Source organism: Aptenodytes forsteri, unplaced genomic scaffold (genome assembly GCF_000699145.1).
Source record: "Aptenodytes forsteri isolate BGI_AS27 unplaced genomic scaffold, ASM69914v1 Scaffold408, whole genome shotgun sequence".
Taxonomy (NCBI): Eukaryota; Metazoa; Chordata; class Aves; order Sphenisciformes; family Spheniscidae; genus Aptenodytes; species Aptenodytes forsteri.
In genome coordinates this window covers 489,618-511,341 of record NW_008796048.1, presented here as the reverse complement: position 1 = coordinate 511,341, position 21,724 = coordinate 489,618, and the positions used below count along the sequence as shown (strand labels likewise).

The window sequence follows — 21,724 nt, the reverse complement described above, 5'->3', positions numbered from 1 at the left end:
TTCTTGTCACGTCCATTTAATGACACACCTCTATGACCATAAAAATTTCTAATACATTTCATTGCTTTCTTTTTTGTTCTTGAAGACATGCCTTTTCCTTTTCTTTAACTCTCCTCATTCATTTGCTACAATTTTAATTGTTGAATTAAAGCAGCCTCCTGCCACAAGAAGTTTACATCTCAAGAACCGTCAAGACAGAGCAAAGGAGGTGCTGCAGGATTAAGGATACCTAGCCTCAAGGGAAGGAGAAATTCGGGGAGGATGTTTGTGTCACAGGTGTTGAACAAGCGTCTGGGTCTGCAGTGCCTCCCTCATTAGTGGGCAGGTTGCAAACGCTGGCTGGCCGGGTCTGTGAGCGTGGTTCTCACATGAGCTCATCGGTGCTGGAGCGGTGCGTAGACCAGTATATTTTGGGCTACGATTATACACCAGACAAATATGTAACAGCAGGAAAACCTACAGCTGCAATGATAGGAAGTATTTATACAGAGCGGTACCATCTGGTGCACGCTCCTAATAGTGACTATACTTAGCTGCTATACCCTGTATCCCGGCTAATCCCACTCTCCAAAGAACGAGGCATTCAGTATCTCGCAGATAACCCCACTTTTAACGCCAGTCATTCTCTACCCGGTGATGTCTATGCAGGTCCATGAATAGATATAAAATGGGGTATGCAAAAGGGTTATTACATGAAGGGGCTGCACTGTCTGCTGTCTTGCTCATCTGCAGATACATGGGCACACAAATTTCTCTCTTAAAAGGGAATGCAGTTTTAGTGATGCTCATGTTAAGGCTACCAGTTTGACTCTGCTTGATTTTCAAAAAATTCCTTCTCCTGCTGGCCTAAAACAGAAGAAAAAAGTTCTGTAGTCTTTGAAAAATTCATTTATTGTACATCAATGGACGTTTTTATAATAAAAATACTCACAAGGCCTATTGTCAACATTACAAAATGAACAAGAAACTCCAACATCCACCGTTCCCAGCAGTGCTAATAAGTTAGTGTGCAATACTACCCTTAGTCCCAGTATGTGCGGCAGCTGCATATCGCTGTGACCAACATAGTTTAACTTGAAAAATTGGCATTTTACACACTCTCTACCTCTATTTTGGACACTGATAGTTTTGTGCCATGAAAAGGCAGTGACTTGTGCCGTTGTCCCATAGTTTTTCTGTTACTTTTCTTGAGTTCATCTATATTTTACGTGGGCTATGTAAATTCCTAAGTCTCTACATGCAGCTGCAGTCACTATATGTGCTTTTGCTCTGAAGCAAAGATGCAGTTACAGTTTGGTTCTTCCATACATGTAACTCTCAGAAATGGCAATAGGAAGAGAGGTGTAGGGGCGTGTTACTATTAACTCTAGTCCATGTTAAAGGTCTCTTCAGTAATAATGCAGCATTATTTGTATTAGTCTGCTTAAAATAGAGCAAAAGATTATTGGCACCTTTTTCTTTAAAAAATGCAAACCCAGACTTAGCATTCACAAGGAAGTGTGCTCCAGTATATTAAGGATACAGTACTCAAGTGAGCATAAAATACTGCTCAGAAATATAGCAGTTGGCATGGAATATATATTTGATATGCTTTTCCAGTTAACCTGTAAGTAGACACACATTTATACACACACTGAATTTTGTGCAAAGCTGATGAATGAGCAGAGTCAACTTTTGTGTGCTTTTTGGCCTTCTGAGTTCACAGGTGTGTACTCAACAGATTTCTAAGTTGGAAAATGAATACTCCAATTACATGAGCCTGGATTTGTGTAAGTGTGTTAAAACCAGCAGTCGCACCTTCCCACTCATTCCCTCTGCTATGGAGTTAACGTGACTTCTCTGACTTTTTCCCTGTGTGTACAGAGAACATATGCAGTGGGTACTCCACAGCATAGACAAAATCACAATCTGGAGGGTACTGAGTGTTAATTAAGCATCCATATAACACAGAACTTACTTACTTAACCTTTTTTTTCCTGTCTTGTCTTGCACAGCTGCATAGCATGATATGCTTGAGATCGTCAGTAATGTCTTTTCCTTTGCATAGCTTAATTATGTATGTTGTTGAATGCTAGGATGTGCATAGAGAAGCTAAGGTACAGCAACAGAGCAAGTTACCCAAATTTGTGGTTTACAATGGTAATACAGAACTTTGAGGCACGTATTAAAAATTCTCAAGAGGAAAATATCTTGCAATTTATTGTAACATAAGTAGTAAACATCTGAATGTGTTTTTACACAGGTAACAGTTAGGGCTTGCTACAGGTATATTTCAAACACTGCTGAATAAAAATGAACCTTTTACAAACCCACCAATCCAATATGTTTTCTTCAAAACAATATTAAGTGTGTGGCTATGAAAACAGTGACACATAAAAAAATTTTCAAAAATCATTTACCACAGGGTAACATTTTTATAACTAGAGGAAAACAAAAAATTATGTACATAAATACATATATTTTTATATATAGCAAATTACAGTTTCCTGCACTGAACATTTATCAAATACACAAGTACTGAACAATACTGGATAGGGTGCTTTGCCACACCTTGTAGTCTCCTTAGATTCCCGTGAGAATGGAAGACAAGTTTCTATGGAGGATACAACTTGTTCAGTGATGCAAGCTCACACAAGAATTAAAAAAGTAAAGAAAACCAAAAAACCCCACAGCAGAAATGCCTGACATTTCCAGCACAGGCATCTTTAACAACAAAACGCGAATGCTCAACTGTTCTTCACGCACATGTCCCAGCACAGAGTCTGTGCCAGAGAGCTTTATTCTGTACGACAGCGGTCACCTGCCAAGGGTGACGAATTTGGGCAACAAATCTGATGCTCAGCTTTGTCCACTGGCTTGTCAAAGCCGTCACCTTTCTGATAGACAGATTGGTAGGGAGCAGTCACCTTTCAGATCCCCTACAGAAACCGTACCCTTTCTCCTGGAGCTGGGCAGCCACTCCCACGAGCTTCAGAAAGAAAACAAGGCACTAGCTGGTTTTCTGGCCGTTACCTTTCCAGGGCCTTAGGAACTGTGGTTATTAGCATGACGGGAGAGGTTGAAAAGGGTGACACCAAGCTATTTTTGAGGACTATGTACACAGTTATTTTCGTTTTGAAAATAAAAAGCATCCACGCATCCACACCACACATTTCATTTAGCCTGGCCAGAAATGCTAAGCTCAGGTTCCTAATGCATAAATAATGATCCTTAGTGAAAAGGATGACGTAGACTCCATTGGGTTCTAGTGACCTTACCAGAAACTGTCTTCAAAATACTGCAGTTACTAGCTAGGAATAACAGTCCCGTTTAGGTGTCCTTTGGAGCACACAATACAAATATTTACGGTATAAAAAGCACTCGGTTGTCTCCACAGGTTAGTGATGTCTGGAACTTGGGGGATTGTAAATCCAGTCCATTACAATAAGAGTCATACTCACAATCATGAAGATTATGCCAAGTATGAGAAAAATTAGAGCCTGCAATTGGAAAATGAAATTGTATTAATAAAGCAAGTGACTGAGCAGACTGTAGTTCACAGACTGTCCCACTGGAACCGTATTTATGTAACACCCAGGGCCTGAGTTTCGGTCATTCTCTGTGGCCCAAGTAATGTCATACAGGGTTGTGTGAATCAAAGTTACTCTTGTGTGAATTTCAGTCCAAGACAGCCAGGCTTTACAAGACTAGACCTGAAACCCCCCCACTTTGTTATTATGAACAATAATATAAACTATAACAGAGGAACGGTTTTTTTTTCTTTAAACCTGACCAGTTTTCAATGAATGATCATTGTCTCTTGATCATATCAAGAACAGCTTCAGAGTTAATCATCTCTTTCGTCCTTATTAGACAAACAGGTAAGCCCATCCCTCTCCTCTGAAGGCATTTCTGTATATATTCAAGGGATTCAGATGCTTACATTCCCTCTTTGCTTTAGCGGGGCTTTAGTTTGCCGTAATCTGTCCACACTTAACAATATTCTGCCTCACGACAAAAAGATGAATATTGTATGTAATCTCAGTGCAGGGTGTGAAATTCTAGATGTGCCTAACACACAGCAACATGAAGAATGAACAAAGAGACATGAACAAATATTCACAGTCTCTCTATAATAACAGCTCCAAAAGTCATCCTCAGAAATAATTTTATGATGACAAAACTTTTCTTTTCTACTTGCAGTATGTATGGGTTGAACTTTCACTTCCATGTTTTTTGTGAACATTTATATAGATGTATATATGTACATCTGTTTACATTATGTGTCTGCACATATATTTCATCAATAACCTTTCTGATCAAATTTTCAAAGGACATCTCCTTGGTGATATTGTTAAATGTGCAGATAGCTATTGATGTTCAGGATGAAAGGTACTGCTGCGGAAGTCCAGCACGATGTGTAAACACATGCTGTGTATAAATGATAGACCTTCATACGTGTCTCCTGTAGGTGTATGGATCTATCTCAGTGAGGAACTCACTATTACTTAATTATCTCTGCAGTACAACTTCCTTCCCAACCTTGACCTCAAATCTTCCTGTTAATCCACAGCTGGCCTTCTAGCATGAACCAACAGCTCCTTATACGCTGTCTAGGTGTTATTTATACAAGTGCAGGTGTTAACTAGAGCTTAGATTGGATTAAATAAATGCCTTTTTCTAGTGATTTAAGATACACTTTAACCTAGACACTTACTGTTGTGTGTCAGTAGCAGCAGGGTGCTAAAGGCTTCGGCTTGTGAAGCCTGGCTCTCCACACTAAGGTGAATCGTACTACCCGACCTGTGTTTTGAGTGAGATGCTACCATTTGTGATCAACTGCCGGGTGTTGCAAGTCAAAGGGCCGAGTATTTGTGACCAGCAGAAAGCACACACCCTCCCATCCTTCCTGTTGCAATTGCTGTTAGCTCCCTTACCCCAATCTTCTGGGGAGACCTCAGGGGCTCCTTCTCAACAAGCCGCAGATAGAAGGCAGCAGGGAGGATGAAAATCAGCATCGTAGCAGAAGAGGCACCTGGAAGAGAAAGCAGAGCTGAGTACTGTGCCGTCTGACACATAAGCAACGTGGTGCACCTGCAAAAGGGAGTGTGTGGGGAGGCAGCTGCTCTTCCGAGCCCAGCTGCACAAAGGGATCTCTCTGTAGATAGCATTCATGCAGAGCCGTAGATGTCCAATCACCTATTTGAGTGCTCAGGGCCCGGAGAGGCACTCGTTGCCGAGAGGATTTTTTCGAACTGGTGTGGCTGCCTGCGATACAGACGTCTGCCTGTGAGCTGGTCAAGCGGGGACAAGCAGGCACTCCCAGGGCGTGATGACCCTGGAAAGCAGGTGTTGAAAACAGGGTGGATGAGCTGTGCCCTGGAAATGCCTACTCCTCTCATCTCGGCAGACCCCAGTGCGGTGGCCCAGGTGTAAAAGCCAGGGACGTGCAAACCAACTGCTTGCATGGAGTATAAAATACGAAAAAGGCAGAAACCCCATGGAGGTATCTTTCTCAAGGGCATCTGCATCCCCGAGTCCTCAAGCAGCTCAGAGCATGGAGGCCCTTCATGGACCTCTTAGGTCAGAGGGCAAAACTGACCAAAAGAAAGAGGCAGGGAGAGAACTGTGAATGTCAAAAGAAATGTGTCACTTTTCTCCTTTCTCTAACATCACAGTTTGGAAGTCAATACATTTTGTCCAGGCTATAGATGCTTGAAAACCAAAGGTGATTTCCCTCTCCCCCACAAGCACTAAATGCCCTTTTTGTCAAAGTGGGAATTCCTTGCCAGTTTTTATACTGGGATTATTGGATTCCTTGTGCCTCATGCAAGGTAGCAACGAAGCTGGGTAGCGTTTAGCTTTCTCTGTCAGATATTTGAGAATTTTTATTTCCCTTTTAACTTTAGTCTGTGTAAGACCCAAACTGAGACTGTCATTCAGTCCATGAATGTAAATATGTTGTGGAAAGGATTAACAGAGTAAACAAAAAGTATTTATGAAACCTACCGATAAATCCAAAGATGTCTTTAATAGTCGGGACGAAAATTACAAGCAGGTTATTAAAAGCAAGAATTACTGCCGCAATCAGGAAATGTCTTATCCAGCTGAATGGCCTTTTGGGAAACAGCAATGCACTGACAGATGAACGGATCTGTAAGATGAAAACCAGCAGGGAAAGCAAAACAGCAATTAATTTATCTTCACTTTTCACTTTTTTAAATGATCTATACTAGTTACTTTTTCAGTGAGAAATTCTGACTGAAGAAATGTGTTTTCAGTCTTTGATTCCCTTAATGTAATCTTACTCTGATGTAGGTTTTTGAGAACTGGGTTCACAACAGAAACTCAAATATTTGCAGTGTAGAAGAACATCAAGTAAATAGGGTGTAAAATCAGGGACATGAATCTGTTCACCCTGACAAACATATTTGTCCCCCCAAAAAGTATAAAATCACCACCCCCCCCCCCCCCGCCCCGAAACCCCCACTACGAATACTAATCAGCAGGCAAAAAATGCACTGGTGAAATATGAGTTGCTGTATTCCTGAACCTGATCCCTCTGAAAATCCCACAGGAGTTCTGTCATTTACTTTTGTGAGAGAAGGAGCAAGCTGTTGTTTTTCTTGCATTAAATATATGTATATACATATCTCTCTTTCTCAAAATAAAAGCATATTTTTCAATGCCATTTGGAAATTATAATCCTAAAAGCTGTTGCAGAAGATCCTTTTTGCTCCGCTGACTTTCTCACACAGCACAGAGAGCGTTTTTTTGCTTTTTCATCAGCAAAGATGGTAAGTAGGAAAAAGGTCAACAGCAAATCCCCTTGGTGGCAGGAGATAGTGTTACTCTGAAGTACTATGATTAACTTAAAAGATTTGAAATGTAGAAGTTGAACAAAAATGTTTTTACACTGAAAAAAGCTCAAAAACTACCTCTGGTTGTTTTAAAATAACAGACAACTGTTTCTGGATGAGTTTGGCAATCCAATAAATGTATGGAGTGCTGTCAGACTTGGAGCCCATCATTTGAAAACACAGCATGAATTTTGCTTTTTATGTTTTTCAGGTTGATGTGAGCCAATATTAGGAAGAGGGACACCGATTGCAAAAATTTTGTCCAGTCCCTGAGTTGGTGTAAAACAGCTTTATTCCATCAAAGAACTGCTGCTTGTATTCCTGTTCACTTACTGTCAGCATCTTGTGCATTATGCCTGCTGTGACATTGTCCTTAAAATGAAGCTATCAAACTGAAGTTTTACAGTGGCTAATGGTACATAGATCTATATTTAATTTTATTTTTTAGCAATGCAATGATTTCTTTTTTTTTTTTTTTTTTTTTTTTTTTTTTTTTTTTTTTTTTTTTTTTTTTTTTTTTTTTTTTTTTTTTTTTTTTTTTTTTTTTTTTTTTTTTTTAAAGAATAAACTCTGACTACTTTAAGAAAATACAAACGTGGTAGTTCATAAAGAAGTAGTTGATACAACTATACTGCTTATTTGGAGTAATTAGATCTGCTGAGCTGGCTCTCCTGATAGGCCGTATAAAATTGTTTGATATGCTGGCTTACAAGCAAATGATATTTTCTCGGGAGTTCTTTTAATAGAGCAATTAGTGCTGTGGTATGTAACTGCTAGGCCTTTGCACACTATTCAGATATAAAAATGATAATACAGAAAGCTAAAAATGCAAAATGCTACATCTGACAGATAGAGGCTTTTGCAATGTCCTTAGCTTGTTTTCCCATGAATAGTGATCAGTTAGTTAAGACTAATTTAAGCATTTAGTCACTGGTTTAAACACAACATTTAAGGCAGAGCACCGGAGCACTCTGTAAGCTAGATGGACTGATCACTCCGGGTGCTTTATACCACAACATATTTTTTTTGTGGACAACCTTGAATGGTGATCCCTGCTCTTAGGTATTTGTCAGCAAGCCTGGAAACAGTATATACGCAGAGCTTGTGTTTGCATCCTGGACAACGGAGCAACAGGACCCCAGGATTACTGCTCTCATCAGATGGAAACACTACGGTGTGACACAGATTGCTGGGAAGCTGCTGGCAGCATGATGCTGGGCTTGTACGTGCCACACAAATGGCACACCAGCCTCCCAAAACTTACTGACCAGGATCAACTATTCTCTCCCCTGCTGCATAGCAGCTCAGGGAAGGCACGAGGGACAGTCCTGTACATTCAGGAGCCTGGAGGTCTGCTCTTCAGGTGGGGGTTGGTCCCTGAGGATGGTCAGTCCCTCTGCAGAGTGGTTTGTTTAGCTGTGCCTTTCTGTCCCTGCTACTGTGGATATTGCGTTTTTCCCTGTGAACAACACTTAGAAGCTCCAAACTTTGCTCAGACATCTCACTATATGGCTGGGTCTTGACTCCATCTGTTTTCCTGGCACTTAGCTTCCTCCCCTCTCCGTAGACTCAAGTACGTAAGACGTGCACAGGGCCTCTGCCTCTCTACCTTGGCAGCCAGGTCTGGCAGTCCTGCGCAGCACGTGGCCTGGGCTGCATGTGTCTTTCTTGAGTTTGGATGCTATAGTAAGTGCCGATGTCTGTATTAGGAAATCTTGTATGTGGTTTCAGTACATCCCCAAGTCTTCAGTACTTACACTGCTGCTCTGTTAAATATAGTACAGAGAGAGCCAGAGAGAGCCAGGGCAGTTGTTCCTGATTTATTTCTGATTTATTTATAAAGACTGATTTATTTCAGCCTTTCAAAGTTTGCAACCCTAACTACCTAAGGTCCTTGCTCTGGTCAAACTGCATGTGAGAAAAGAGACCCTCCCAAATAAAAACTCAGGCTTACTTTTCTTCACTGTTAAAGTCTGTCTGTGCTAAGGACATACAGCCAGTGTATATGGGCTAGCCCTGATTTCAGCTTCAGCAGCTGTGTTACTTACAGGGAAAAGGACAAGGGGCACGGTCAGGGTTACAGCCACCAGCACTGCCAGGCGAACTGACAGCAAAAGGGTGTCGAAGGTGTACACTTTGGTGTATGTATGGAGTAGCTCATCTTCAACTTCTCCTACAAAAAGGAAACAGAAAGGAGTTAAATCACTTAAGCAGTATCTGCACATGCAAAAGGATCTTTATACTGCAGCCAGATAAGATTAGCTCTGGCCCAGCTGCTGTCATCAGATACATGTTATGAGCTAGGCACGAAAGTGGAATTTTCCCAGCATGACTGATACAAGTCCATCATTCAGAGACGATGAGGGTAATACAGCTCTGAGGTGATGCTTTGTACTCTAGTATCTCACATGACTTTCTCAAAGTCATTAAGTGGATGTGGAACCCGAGGCAAAAATAATTTCTCTGAATCGAAATAAGAAACAACTAACTGAACTGGGAACAGATCCCTTGACCTCCACCCAGGTGTCCCAGCTCTTGGACAGAGCCCTCTTGCCCCAGCGGTAGAGAGCAGATTGTGCTGTGTCATTCACTTCTCTGCTGTAACGGAGGAACTAACGAGGTAAAAAGAGGTGGCGTTTGCATAAAACAGTGTGCTAATACGGGGGCTACTCTGTTTACCTACCTGTTAGTCTAGCTCGTCCATATGTTTTTTACACTAGAATGATTTGCACCTGTTTTTCAGCATAGGTGAAGCTGAATTAGTGGCGTCAGAGCCAGGGTGGGTAGCACTTAATAGTGTCATGTAAAACTGTTGAGCACTAGAGTATTTTTAGTACGGTCACTCTTGGCCTTTGCCAAGAGCCAAGTTTACAGCAGCTTGTTGTCTGAGTTCACAAAACCAAGAGATACACAACTGGCCCCCCTAGTAGGTGCCCCTGAGTCTCTCACGGGTGAGGAACTTGTGGCCTGACAGCTGGATAAGTCCCACCGCTTATTCAGGAGGTTATACACTACGTATTATGTTTGAATAATGCTTACACCTGGATTCAGGCCCACAGAAAATACATGAGCACTTGAGCCTCAGTGTGATAGATCCATCTCGCCTGCTTTGGAATGAGAGGGAAAATTCTGCAGAGAACAAGGCTTTGACCTACCATAGAAGGTAAGATATCCAAAGAGGGCAGCCAGAAGATACATGATAAGCATGCCTGTGATGGAGATATTTGAGACATTCTGCATCCGCTTTCGGGAACGACTGAAGTAGGAGAGAAAGAGAGTAACAGTGTTATTCTTATAAAGCCTCTATTTGTACAAGAAGTACTCTGAAGAGTCATAGCTCTACTGACATCCCCTCACTGGCTAGTAAGTTCATAGCAACCACATTAGTTATACAGAACTCTTTACTTGAAGCTTTGCAGCTCTATGCAGAAGAGCACAGACTTATAAAAGTGAGTTGAAACTCCATTTCCACTGCTTACTTAGTGACAACATATAAATGTGCCATGTTATTTTGTGTATAATTATTTATGTACTATCAATCTCAAATGGTGTATTTTAAATAAAAAATGGAGTGGCTAAAATTACAGGGCTGGTAATAATAACAGACAAGAGCTTTCAGTCAGCTCTATATGAACATACCCTTATATCTACATAGGGCTGTTCTGCAGGTTCAAGAACCTCCTGCAGGTCAAGTCCTTTCTTTAGAAATCCTTTGGTTAAAGATTTGGTGTAAGAAAATCTTCAGCATATAGGACCTTGAAGCAGGTTCCCAAGTCATCTGAGAATTTTTATTTCTTCTGAGGTTAAACCTGCTGAAATAGGAGGTAATGGGTCTTGGCCTCCTTGAGTTTTGCAGCAAAACCTCCTGTAATATAATTCTTGCTGTTGAACAAATGCATTTTCTTAGCCCTTCCCACTGTCAACTCTGTGCTGATTTAACCAAGGGTATTTGATTTTTGATATTTGATAAGCAAAATAGTCTGGGTTAAGAGCCTATGTAAGACACCCAAAACAATGGCATCCCAAGAAACTTTAAGCAGCAGCTGACCCAGACACAGAACTCATTAAGATATTTTTAGAAAACAGAATTATCTGTTTCAGTGCAACCAAGTTCCCCAGTATATTTCACATCGTTTGAAAGACTGTCCAGATTCCTCCTTTCCTAAGTAATTATCGATCAACACGGCTATCTGAATAGTGGTTCTCTGTCACCATTATCTGACTATTAGGTCAAAGCAAAGCCAATATCTGCTTACTATGGAATGCAATAAATCAGTAGTGGGTGGGTGTCTACACACCACCAGTCAAGGCAGAAGACATAGAAAGTGATTTCTAGCTATGGTTAACTGGAAATATGGGACAAAATTTAAGAACCTTACTCTTTCAGTTCACTGTATATTGGTAGCACCTCAGGGTGGCATACGAATGCAAATGCCAGGATGGGTATTGCATAGGCAGTCTGTAAAATAAAGCTCCCATTAGTAAGAATGGTCACTGCTGTACCTCTGACTTTTGGCAGGCAGCAGTTTAGCTGTGGTATGAATGGCTAAAGACAAATTCTACAGAATCTCCCTTACCCGTGAGTTGAACACAAAGTATTTTGGCTGACACATGTCACTACTGTCGCTGTGTGCTTCATATTCTACACCACTTTTGGGGAAGGTATCTTTTGGCTCCTCAAGGCCCGGCAAGTGCCCAGCTGTGTTGTCCATCATGAAATTCACACCAGAACTGAGAGACTCATTTGGTAACGTGACCAGGTGCATTGGCACTGTGTTGTTGGTGGCGGTCCAGTTTTCAACCCCGTGGTCCATGATGGGAAGAGGACAGGGTATTTGGGATTTCTTGAAGATTACCTACAAAAGAGTAGCAATGTCATCAGAAGAGTACCACCATAGGAGATTACACTTATACCCATGATATGCCAACAGAAATATAAACAGGCACACAGACAAGAGCGGGGAAAGAATGGGAGCAAGAAACAGTGCTATCACTTCTGCTTCTCCTGCAAGTATTTGTTGTTACTCTGTCTCTGCTGTTGTCATGCTTTATTTTTTATTCTCAAATGTTGTTTTTTAGGCTGATCTTTTTTATTCTGGCTTCGTTCAGCAATAGGCTTGTTGATTTGATTCACTTGTAGGTGCTATTCTAACATCCACATTAAATTGTCATGGTAAGAAATATAACAGCGTTGCACAGTTTACAGACTCTGTATTTGTTTAGAGACAATACCCAAACAGTCACCTACCACACTGACAAAGAAAACCATACAGGTCAGTGAAAAACCACTTGTATAACCAAGATAACCTGTGAAGCAAGAAAAAAAAAATATACAATTCAGCTACATATAAATTCACAGTCCTAATAGAAATAAGAAATGAGGTTAAGTGGGGCATTAATCTTACCTAAACTCTTTAGAAGGGAGAGGGGAAGAATAATCCCAACTGTTACGAGTATGACGAGGTAGTTCCCATTTAGGTACCATTCTCTGAAGAGGAGGAATAAAAAATAACAATCATCATCATTATCATTGACATCAAAGTGAAAAAAATTCATCTGAGGTTTAGGTTGGGCAAAGGTACCTACCCAGAACTCTCCTCAAGTTTCATAAATGCTCTGATCACTTCAGGAAGTTCATATTTAATAATAAAGAGGTAGCTTGACATTGCTGAAAAAACCAAACAAACACTTTCAGAGAAAACAGTGTCGTTCCAACAAAAATAATTTGTTTTAAAAAAATTAATGCTGCATGAAAACTACATTGTTTTGGAAAACCAGTTTTTGCTAAAATAGAGAAATGAGTTTTGTTCAAATAACAGTGTGACTAAATAGATGGTACATTCCCTTGATATTGTTATGAGCATGTCCTGAATGACATCTAGCATTCAGTATTAGAATACAATACAGTTATTACTGAATTAACAACATGCTCAAATCACTGTTCTGATGAAATTTACACTCTTAACTTTTCCTTTTGCTTTTCTGTTGTAAATGTTGGTTTTCCAATGGACACCCTCCATCCACATTCTGTAGTAACTTTAGTTGTTACTGCCTCTAAATCTCTTCATCTACCTTATCCCTTCTATTCTAAGCTTCTTTCTTCCAAGACTCTACTCCATATATAAAAAAAAAAGATATCAAGATATCAAATTATCAAGATTCCTGATGGAAGGGTGGACTTCTATATATCTCATTTAAATGTACTGCCGGAAGGCATGCTTTTTTTCAGTTATTTTACGTTGGCCACAGAAAGGTCTCTGGAGACCTATGGATCAATCTAGACAAGAGGTTGAAAATCACTGGACTAGAGGAACAGCTATTCCTCTCTAACAGGGAAGCATACTTCCTTCCTGAATTCAACCACTTTTGATATCCAGGCTTGAGGAAGGAAAGGAAGACCATGGAACAGGATCTTTTATGAACAAAATCAAAAAGTCTCTTGCAGTAGAGAGATGTGAACCACCTCTGTCTGGGTTGCAAAGTTGTTGATGGAGATTTGCAAAACATACCAAGTTCCAAGAGAGAGATCACAAAAAAATCTAAATATATTTAATTGACCAATGATACATTTAATTTGTATTTCATCTATGTCTCCTTAAGAACTCTGGAAAAAATTACAATGGTGTTCTCCAGTCTCCTAAAAGGTTTCTCTCAGGATAGTAAAAGGAAATAAACTTTGTTGCATGAAGGCACAGTCCTACCTCTACTGTTTACATTGGTAAGTAAACAGTCTCCTGTTCTGAGCGGATGGAGGTTACTTGATAGATATTTCACAGGAAGTATTTGTGTGGATCAATACTTTCAACACTCTTAAACACTCAAATTCTTAGAGAGATCACAACCCAACTGTCATCTCAAGGAGGGAATTGAGCTGGAAAATGAACTACTGAAGCGCTTTCTTTTATGGAGAAGTCAGAACCATGTGCTTTTCCTTTTAGGTGGGATTCATCCTTTCTAAGTTGAAGCAGATGGTGTCTAGTCTAAGCTGTACTCAATGAAGAGAAATGGCCAACTCCTTGAGGACAGTCAACCAAGCCATTTTAGCCATCACCGAGGGCTCTTCACTGGTCATGGAGAGATCCCAGGCAACTAGCTTTCACCAGACACTGAAGTGTCAGGTAGCCAAAACAAGGCAAGATGAATTCCTCCTGCCCTTCCTTATTACAGTATAGTGTATACTGTACCTGGCTCATCCCTGATGCCTTTTAGCCCGACAGAGGAGCGAAATCACTTATGTTCTGTAGAAAAGCATCAGAAGTTAGAAAACATTTTTCTAAAAACTTTTGCCCCTTACCTCCAATGTTCTGCATTGTAACTGAAATGAAAACACCACACTTCCCAGGCCAGCCAAATGCCTTTTCTCCCAGTTTTTCATATATTAATGATCCTGAAAAAAAAACCCAAAACAAAAAAGAAACATGGGCCACTGAATTGGACACACTTGATGAATTGCATTCCAAGGTAAAATACATGCATGCAGTAGGGACTCTGTCAGTCACAGCCTGATTCTCATACCTCCTTCTTTTGATATCTTCAGTAAGAGGTGGACCGAGTAGAGCGACAGTATTGCTACGCTGAGCAGCAGAACTCTGCAAGGCAAAACAGAAATCAGAATGCCAAGCAGGACACCAGAGACACTCAGTTAATTTGAATGTATGCTTGCTCATTCTTATGAAGTTCAATGTGTAAATAGTTTTCAGCAAGTTTGTGCTTTGGACTCCTAGTGGTAAATGCAGACATAAGTGTCTGCAGCTTACTCGTGAGTGCAGTTGCACCTTATACACTCCAGAAACCCCTCAAGGCTTGTTTAAGTCCAAGTAGGTGCCAATTTTGTGTTGTTCCACAAGGACAGAATCTTACATCTTAACAAGACCCTACTAAGGTAAACAGATTTCTATGCAACAGTCAGGTCTTTGGTCTCTTACCTGCTCACTGACCTCTCATTTTAATCTCTTGCCTTACTCTGAGCTATAAAAAAACCCAACCCAAACCATGATTGTGACAAATTCACTGCCAGCTCCTGGCTTGTCACTACTTTTGACTTCTGCCATGTCATTGTGAAGTTGTGGAGTTTAGCTTGAGATGCTCACTTTACAAAGTACATTAGGAATCTTGCATAATGCTAAAGCGCAGCGTGACACTGGAAAACCTGCTCTTGGAGCACTTGCAGCGTACTCTTCTAGCCTAGTCTGCCTGAAGGTAACTGGTGCCTGAATTTGTTAATTCTGATTACTGCCCTGTTCCTTCCACACAACATTTGCATCCTATGTGATTTCAGCTATCTGCCTTTTGCAAACTGCTGGTGAAAAATGTAACTTTGTATGACATTTTCAGGGCACAACACCATGGGCAGCATATCTTACTACCATAACCGTCTTGTCATCAGCCTGCACAAGTGTTGGTGCAGAAGGGTATGCGATGATAACATGACAGAGCTGGGAAATACCGATGTGCCTTACTCAATGAACGGGAGGTTGTGCCCACACCTTCCACTCCACTGAACACACAGTTTGGTATAGATACAGGAGACACTGACAGCCGAGTTCATAAATGAGTTACAGTCTAAGAGGAGACATAGGCCCTGGGGCCAGGTGATGGCCACCAGACCATCACTTCTCTCTCAAGTTTATTTCTCCAAGAGAGACAGACAGCACTACAGACTTCATGTAAGCAGGGTCATCTCTCATGCTGTGGGCTCCTGCAATATGGTAAAGCGGCATCATGTCTGAGCTTGCAGTGTATCCTGCCAAGATGGCATCATTCTTGATCAGGGGCACCCATGCAGCTGCTATTCAGAGACATGGTCTCCGTGTCCTGACGCATGAGGTGTGGTAAACCAAAACCATCCTGGTTGCACTTGCTAGGTCATGCCAGGCAGCAGAAGAGATGCTCTAGTGTGTGCTCCGTGCCATTGAAAACCTTCCCTGTGGGAGAGGAGGATCTTATGGGAACTTCTGGAGAGCTGCTGAGTTTTAGGGGCCCTCCTTCTGCCTTCACCCTGTAGAACATCTTCCAGCACAAGAGCACTTGGGCAACATGAGAACAGTAAATTACAAAAATTTAGACGATGCTGCCAGCATCGTCTAAATTAGAATTAATATCCAGCAGTTTCCATTTAGTGGATGGGATTTTTCTGTCCCGCTAACGCTAGCATCACGATCTGTGAAAACAGAAGAATCTTTGGCAAGTGGATGCATGCCATGGGGGTAACAATATCCCCACACAGTTTTGTACTTTTAAATAAAACTCCTTCCTCTACCAGAAGGGAGAATGTTCTCATGCAGAAAGTATGGAAGTATGACAGAAAAGAAAATGAACTGTGGGGTGGAGACATCCTTTGTTTTTGCTGTATAACAGCCCATAGGGTTGCTTTAGCATTACTCCTTGCTTTAGCACTGCCAACAGAGCTAATGTCATTAGGCTCATATCAAATTTTTTTAGCTACCTGTGTGAATGAACAGAGCCTTAAAAATAAAGATATTACAAAGTTTTTTCATCTAGTGAGGCTTGATGTATCACAGTTTTCTTTCCATTGATAATTTATGGCCATACTAGTTAATACAAGTGCTCAGAGAAAGTTGGAGAAAAAAAAAATCCTACATTTTTCAGACTCTAATGCAGTCAATTTTAGAACCGGCTTCCATTTTTGTATCTGCAAATACTATATCTAAACCATTTGAGCGCAGGTGCTGGGAAGTACTTATACCAGGACAGAATTTGCATCTACAATTAATTTTCAGTTAAAAATTCTACTGGCAAAACAGGAGGTGTTTCTTAGCAACTGGAAGCTACATGTAGCATTTCAAATGCTGTTGCTGTCATAGTTACACAATCTCCAGAAGAAAGAAACCGTATAAAGATAGCCATGCAACCTGATTTAAAGGCTTGTTAGATTTCAGTAATGTAAAACAATGGCTCATTGTCATACAGTACTGTCATGTTTTATTCCAGCCTCATGGGGGATTAAAATTAAGGCTTCAGTTAAAATTAAAACCAGTTATTAAAAAAAGAAAACCAACTTTTTTTGTACAGTCTCTCTCATTTTACAAGGTTAGGCATAGATTAAAAAACTTCACATGGCTATCTGTTACTGTCTATCAAAACTCATTTTGTATAGATACTGTATGTCAGCCACATACCATTGCTGTCATCTGTGCACATTGAGTACAAATAGACTTGAGGGAGCAACATTAAATCTGAATAAATCTGTGAATGCCTTTGCATTCAAAGCATGCTGCTATTTCAGACTTATATCGAATATTCTTCTTACATTTCTACATAGTGATTAGATAGTTGGGATGATGTAAATATATACTTTATGAGTGATTTATTTTCCTTGTTGAATTACCATACTGAACCAGCAAGATTGCTGTTGTTATTTTAGGATCAGTATACTGTTCTTCCCCTCTGGTTTTTGACTGCACAGTATCAATTCACAGTTGTGTTCCTGATACAAAACAGGGCTAAAATAAAAAAAAAAAAAGGTTTGTCAGCAGTGGACGGTTCCTTGCGGTGCAGCTAAAATGTTTTCGTTACAGATGATCTTACAAAACTTTTCAGCTAAAAACCCCATGTTTAACATACCTCTCTAACCACAAAAGCTTTAGCTCCAGCTCACTGCTTATATTCTATTTGCTTTTCTTTCTATGTACTTACACGAAAAGGATAATTCCTGTGTTGGCCATGGCGTAGGAGAGCCCTAAGATGCCGCTGCCCATAATGGCATTGCTGAGGTTGAACGAGGACATTCCAAAGGAAGCTCTGCCCTGGTGCTGTTGGGAGCAAGAACAGAAAATGGCAATTAATTTGCATTTTACTGCACACAACAGACGAATTATCCATATTGCTGGGGTTCCTGGTATTGCTGTCTTGATCCTTAGAGGTGGAGCCTTGTCAAGGTTCCTGAGCACACAGGTGCTTGCCACTTTTACCCCCAAAGCCAGCTGTGCTGGTAGGCGTTTGCCTCTTCCCGCTCTCCCCTTGTCTCGGCAGGAGGGAGGGCTACATCCCCGACAGGCGACTGAGGTGACATAAACAACTGGCTCCGCTCTCCCCTTGTCTCGGCAGGAGGGAGGTGACAGGTGACATCCCCGACAGGCAACTGAGGTGACATAACCACAACTGGCTGTGTTGGCCAGCCTCTATAGAAATACATGATGTTATCTAACAGACTTCCCAATTATTGATTTTAAAAATTCAGAAGATATATGGCTTTTAATTTTAGCTTGCAATCACAAATAGTATTTTTTGGTTTTATTTGAACAATCCCAATAAAACCTGTAACATGACCAACAAAACGATGCCTTTCTTTGCATCAGATTCAGGAAAACTTTGAATAAAGTTAAATCCTGAGCAGAGAGATACCCACATGCACACCCCAGGAACTGGTGCTGTGCTTCCATTTGCATGTGGAGTTGCCTAAAAGTTGTGCTGAGCGTGTAATGTTCAGCACTGTAAAGCCAAACATGAATGTCCCTTCTTTAAAGGGATGTGGATTCATTTACACTGGTGCTGGAAACAAGCGATACAAGGACGCGTGCACTAAGGCCCAGCTCTACCTGGATGTAGGAGTAACAAAGTTTCTCTGCACCAAATCTCTTGTCAGAAATATGGGTCCAGACTCACCCCTTGCTAAACGAGTGAGATGACAAGGGTGCTACTGAAGTCCAAGTACGATCTGAGGAATTTTTCCGATTAATTGTGAAGAAAAGACCCAGTTTTACTTGCAAGACAACAGAAAGGGTTTGCTGCACTAACTGTTAGAAAACATGTTTACTCTTCCAAAGCCAAGATTAGGCTGACCAAGCTCCAGAGTAACTTTGTTTACTGAAACTTTTGGAAAAAGATTCAGGTCAGTAAGATTTACTTTGTAATTAATTACCCTTAAAAATGAATAAAACTTACATATTCTTCATTATATTCTTCCAATTTCTTTTTACCCAGATATCCATTTGTAAGGAACTTCTGACTTTCTGCATCATCACTAGCAAATGGACTGAACACAAAGAAAAATAAGGAAATATTAGATACGGCACATTATGTTCAAGCAGTGCCTTTTGTCATTAGTGGAAACTTCCCTTTGACATTGCAACGAATATTTAAAAATCCTTCAGGAAAAAACCCTCTTTTCTCCTGTAAGATTCTCATGTCCAATGTCATGTTTAATAGATCTTTGCTTTGCCTTGGAATTTAGTTTTAAACCCAGTAATCTTCAAATTATATCTGATTGCAGATGTTGGAAAGTAACAATTCCTTACTGCCAGCAATATGCTAAAGCTGAGCACGTACTTCACATCTGAGGAACAAAGTGCCTTGTAACTGCCCTGTTGGAGATACGTGCCGGGGGGTTCAGCAAGCTGAGAGCTGGAGGCTGATGGCTGGTTTTGAGAGGTCTTTCTCAGGCCACTCAGGTGCCGGTGCTATGATGCGTCCTGCTGGAGATGCCTGAGGGTGGGCTGTCCCCGTGGGAGCACTAAGCTGCTGCCCTCCATACCTCGCCCTGGAAAGCATTCCCCGTCTCAGTGTGCTCAGGTTGCACCGCCCTGAGAGCGTATTAATTTACACGTGTGCTGTCTAACTGGAGTGGTTGGAAATTGCCAAGTGGGTGCTCGGGGCTGGGAGCCTGCAGAGGTCACTCCAGGTGATGGCTGGCAAGGGGGGACCCGGGCTGCCCCTGCTGTGCTGGGCACACCATCCTCCAGGGTGCAGAGCAGGGAGGGCCGGTGCTGGGGGAAAGCGCTAGCTAAACAATCACACTAATTTCAATGTGTTACCTAGGAAATGTTTTGAGTCCCAGATGCCATTAGTGAAGCTTGTTTTTTGATTACTGCTCTCTAGCCTTAACAGAACAGCCTTCCCAATTAAATGCTTACCTCCTAATTGCAGCCTTTTCTGAATCAACCAGCTCCGTGTAGTTGTCTTCGAGGCTTTCCCCACTGTTGCTCTGATCATCAAGTTCGATGTTGACTTTTTGCAGCTCCATGCGATCCATTAGAGCGGTCAGCGCTTTCCAGCACACACACTCGCTTCTTCAGGGTAAACAGCACCGCGCCGTCTGCTTGCGGGTCCTCTCTACCATGCGGGGACTGCCGGAACACTCTGTTCTGCAAACAAAACACAACAGAACTCATTAGAGTTTTCCTCAAATTAGATAAACCAGTGTGAATCACTGGGTTTGTGTTTGTTCTTTGTAATAGCAATAAGACTTGCAGACTGGGAAAATTCTGGGCAAGCATAATGTCCCTTTATGTGCCAGCGCTTGGCCCTTCTGTCTCCCTTCAAATGGTAAAGAGTGCAGGGGCCAACGGATGCACAGTGCATGTCCAGCATCTGGCGAAATTACAAAGCCAGCAGAAAATAATTTCTTGAACTGCTGCTTTTGACTTGCTAGGGGATGGTGATGCAGAAGTGCTTGGTGTTAGAAATGAAGGGAGTATATCAGGGTTTTCCTACCACTGCTTCAAAACATGCATACTCTTAAGGGAAATGCTCAGTGTTTTGAATCATTCATTGTAAGATTAATGTTGTCACAGATTTAAATGTTTTGAAGATTTGTCCCTTTCACTGGGATCTGACAGAGGTGACCATCTCTGTATGATCACTTCTTCGATAATTAGGAGGTGCAATTCTGATATAGCAGTTTCTGGTTTTCAGTATATCTGTGTTTAATTCTTACTTGTCCCATGACTAGAAGCTCTGTCTCACACAGGATTATTACATGGATATGACTGACTATCTTTACCCTTGTTAGAAAAATCCCTGCCTTTTAAAAATCATATGAATAAATGCTCAACTCTCTATTTCTATATGGACCAAAGGAAACTGTACAAACCAAAGTTACAAAGAGGACTTCACCTCCGGGATCTCAGCAACTTTATGTTACAGTCTCATCTGCAGATACACATTTACATTCATTTGCTTATTCCCAGATTCAAGAGGAAAACACTGTGCAGGAAATGTTGCAGTTTTACAATACTTTTCCTTTCCCAAAGATATTCCTTGGTGCATTTTATATTTCCATTTCACAGCTGAGGAGACAAAGGGGCACACCGGTGAAGGGAGCAAGCACAGACCAGGTAGCACATTGCTGGCACACCTGGGGCCAGAACTGCAGACTCCTGGCACTCTACCCGCTACCTTGCAATCAGGCGCACTGGCTGGATCCATTACATTTTTCTTGAATATCACATGCTAAATGCAGCCCAGCACTGCATAATAACAATATCAGAAAACTCTGCAACAAATAATTTCTATCTCTGGCTCTTTGTAACACTAAACCTGCAATTATTTAATAGCCTTTTTCCTGGTTTTGCATTTATGGATGTATGGGTCCTTGCTCGATGATCAGACCTTCACTATCCTCTGCTACTGATCACATGCTGTTCTTAAGAACGTTTACAAAGGTATTTGTAGTGGCAAAATGCTAGAGTGCATGTGCTTAAAATGTAAATGTAAACTTTAAATACCAATCCTGGAGGCTAAAACTGACCCCGGGCCAGAAATTAAAGTCAGCTTCCTTGCTTCTTACTAAAAACATTCACCCAGACCAGACAACTGAAAAGGAAAAGCAATAACACAGTGCATTAGGAAATTTCCTACCAGAGACAGCGTCTGTGTTTACTCCTTTCTGCTGCCGCGCGGGGAGTGTGCGTGAGGGGGCGAGTGACTCGGGCATCAGGGCAGAGCTGCCGGCACTCGCATTCCAGTGGCCGGGGGGTTCTGCCCGCTCGGGATATGAATAACTCCGGGAGACAAAAAAATAATAAAAAAAAACCCCAACAGAGCCCTCCCAACTGTGGTTTCATTCACAGAGACGTCTTCAAAAGCAGACGCTGCCCTGTCTGAGAAACAAAGTCCTTCCAATTCCTGATGCTTATTTTTAATCT

At 41.3% G+C, this 21,724-nt stretch overlaps 1 protein-coding gene across 1 annotated transcript; it reads right to left on the bottom strand.

Annotated features, from left to right (window-relative positions):
* Positions 1–2,188: 2,188 nt before the first annotated feature.
* On the bottom strand, positions 2,189–21,490 carry SLC38A4 (solute carrier family 38 member 4). The gene is made up of 16 exons (XM_009286203.2): positions 21,438–21,490; positions 19,712–19,942; positions 18,744–18,834; positions 17,496–17,611; positions 14,355–14,428; positions 14,134–14,226; positions 12,426–12,507; positions 12,245–12,327; positions 12,088–12,146; positions 11,417–11,695; positions 11,219–11,298; positions 9,995–10,095; positions 8,888–9,012; positions 5,989–6,133; positions 4,917–5,014; positions 2,189–3,479 (listed from the first exon to the last, which is right to left on the bottom strand). The coding sequence occupies exons 2-16, from the start codon at positions 19,828–19,830 to the stop codon at positions 3,378–3,380; spliced, it is 1,647 nt and encodes a 548-aa protein (XP_009284478.1). The 5' UTR covers positions 19,831–19,942; positions 21,438–21,490; the 3' UTR covers positions 2,189–3,377.
* Positions 21,491–21,724: the final 234 nt, after the last annotated feature.